The following is a 2,431-nucleotide window of genomic DNA, read 5'->3' on the forward strand; positions in this document are numbered from 1 at the left end:
ATTTCTATAGTTATATATTTTTAAACAAAAATCTAATAGTAAAAGAGAAAATATTTCTTTTTTGAGACGAAATCTCTCTCTGTCGCCCAGGCTGGAGTGCAGTGGTGAGATCTCGGCTTGCTGCAGCCTCCACCTTTCCCATTCAAGCAATTCTCCTGCCTCAGCCTCCCAAGTAGCTGGGACTACACACCCACACCACCACACTTGTCTAATTTTTGTATTTTTAGTTGAGACGGGGTTTTGCCATATTGGCCAGGCTGGTCTTGAACTCCTGACCTCAGGTGACCCACCTGCCTTGGCCTCCCAAAGTGCTGGGATTATAGGCATGAGCCACTGTGCCTGGCCCAAAAAAATTTCTACCGAATGGTTTTGAATGCCACATGGCAAATCTGTTTTCACATGGTAATTTTATCTTTCTGAACTTTATGTCAGCAGCAACATTGAATATTAACTCGTGTACTATAAATCAGTATTCATTTTCCATCAGAAAAGTTTTTCCTACACAGTATGTTTTTGACAGCAGCCTTTACATCCTTGTTTCGCAGACTATAGGTGAGAGGATTGAGCATGGGAGTCATCACTCCATAGAAGAGGGAGATGACGGCCTCAATGATGTGTTCATTACCTGAATCAACAGAGCCTTTAGACTCAGGCTTTGCATATGTGAAGAAGATGGTTCCATAGAATATAATCACCACTGTCAGGTGGGCTGAGCAGGTGGAGAAGGCCTTATGTTTTCCTTCAGTGGAAGGAATCCTCAGAATAGTGGCAACAATAAATATGTAAGATATGGAAATTACTAACAATGGAATAAGCAGAACAATCAGATTCGACCCTGTCATACTAATCACATTGACTGAAATATCAGCACAGGCCAGTTTCAAGATAGCCAGAATTTCACAGACAAAATGGTTAATGACATTTTTAGCACAGAATGGTAACTGCATTGCAAGAGCTGTCTGCACTACTGAGTCCACAAGCCCAGTGACCCAGGACCCAGCTGCCATGGCCACATAGGCACTCTTGCTCATGATGACAGGGTATCTCAGTGGGTAGCAGATGGCCACATAGCGGTCAAGTGCCATCATGCCTAACAGCATGCACTCTGTGGCCCCCATGGCAAAAGAAATAAACATTTGCACCATACACCCAGAGAAGGAAACCCTTTTCTTTACTGCAGAAAGCTGGCAAGAATTAGTGGGACAGAGGAACTTGTGTAGCAAATGTCGAGGAAGGAAAGATTACAGACGAAGAAATACATGGGGGTGTGCAGGTGAGAATCATAGGTGATAACTGAGATAAGGACTCCATTTCCAAGCAGGATCATCAGGTACATCCACAAAATTAGAACGAAGAAAACTGTCTGGAGCTTTGGGTGGGCAGAAAGCCCTATCAGGACAAATTCTGTCAACGTGGAATCATTGGTCCTTTCCATACTACATATACCGTTCTCCAACAGAACTCTGTGAATGATAGAACAGGAATATGTTAATACAGTGTCTGTGAGAGCTACTTTTAAGAATCATATTCTGTATTATTGCAGTTCTGTATTTGGATGCAACAATATAAGTTTGGGGAAAATTTCTTCCTGTAAAACCCAGGCCACTAGAGTAGGAATCCTAACCTGACTGTCTCAGAGTTAAGAGAGAACACGATTATAGGACCTTTGGATCCCAATCCACTTTATTGCTATTTCCACAAGTTCTTCCTCTTAACCCATTGCCTGCAAATCAGTGTCCTACAGCCTGGATTCAGCAGGCAGGTATGCTTTGTTTGGCAGTGATTGTCTGCACTGTGTTTAAATTTGAAATACAGATCAACATTCTAATCAACAGATATGGTATAAAAATCTGTGCCTTCAGCTTGTCTTTGAATAAATTAGAATATTTGAAAACATTAGACCTGTTTCTGTCATGAAGCTTAGTTATATTAATAACTGACCCATTGGATCCAACGCATGTCCCTCCATTCTACCAGACTACTCTCCTCACTCTTTTGTCACTGGAGGTGAATATAAGTTATCAACTAACATGTTACTCTCATGTTATTCTCAATTATTGGTCTCAATTTTTTATATTACCTGGCATGATCTTATATGGATTTGGAATCTTGACTCATGGCTGCAGGGCCAGCTTATCCATTAGGCATAGTACTCCCACCATATTGTGAAAAACCTAGGAAAATGTTTTGATTTCTTTTAAAATATGACGAAAAGTTAACTTTAAAGTTTTAATATATGCTATATTTGTTTTTATAACAATGCAGAAGTAAGATATAACTTTTAAATCTTTCTGGAAATAAGGCCCCACAAAGGCAAAAAAAAAAGTGCCTAGGGCCCATCAAAATCATAATGTGGCCTTGTGTGGTTGAGCATCTTTTGAAAGCTCAGTCTGGTCTACTGGTGGTATAGTAGTGGTTATGTATCTGCATA

General features: G+C 40.5%; 1 protein-coding gene across 1 annotated transcript; it reads right to left on the reverse strand.

Annotated features, from left to right (window-relative positions):
• Positions 1-473: 473 nt before the first annotated feature.
• Positions 474-1,435, reverse strand: LOC129479075 (olfactory receptor 13C8-like). The gene is given in 2 exon segments (XM_055271624.1): positions 474-1,180; positions 1,183-1,435. Coding segments are annotated over 2 exon segments (960 nt in total).
• Positions 1,436-2,431: the final 996 nt, after the last annotated feature.

This window comes from Symphalangus syndactylus, chromosome 3 (assembly GCF_028878055.3).
Source record: "Symphalangus syndactylus isolate Jambi chromosome 3, NHGRI_mSymSyn1-v2.1_pri, whole genome shotgun sequence".
NCBI lineage: Eukaryota > Metazoa > Chordata > Mammalia > Primates > Hylobatidae > Symphalangus > Symphalangus syndactylus.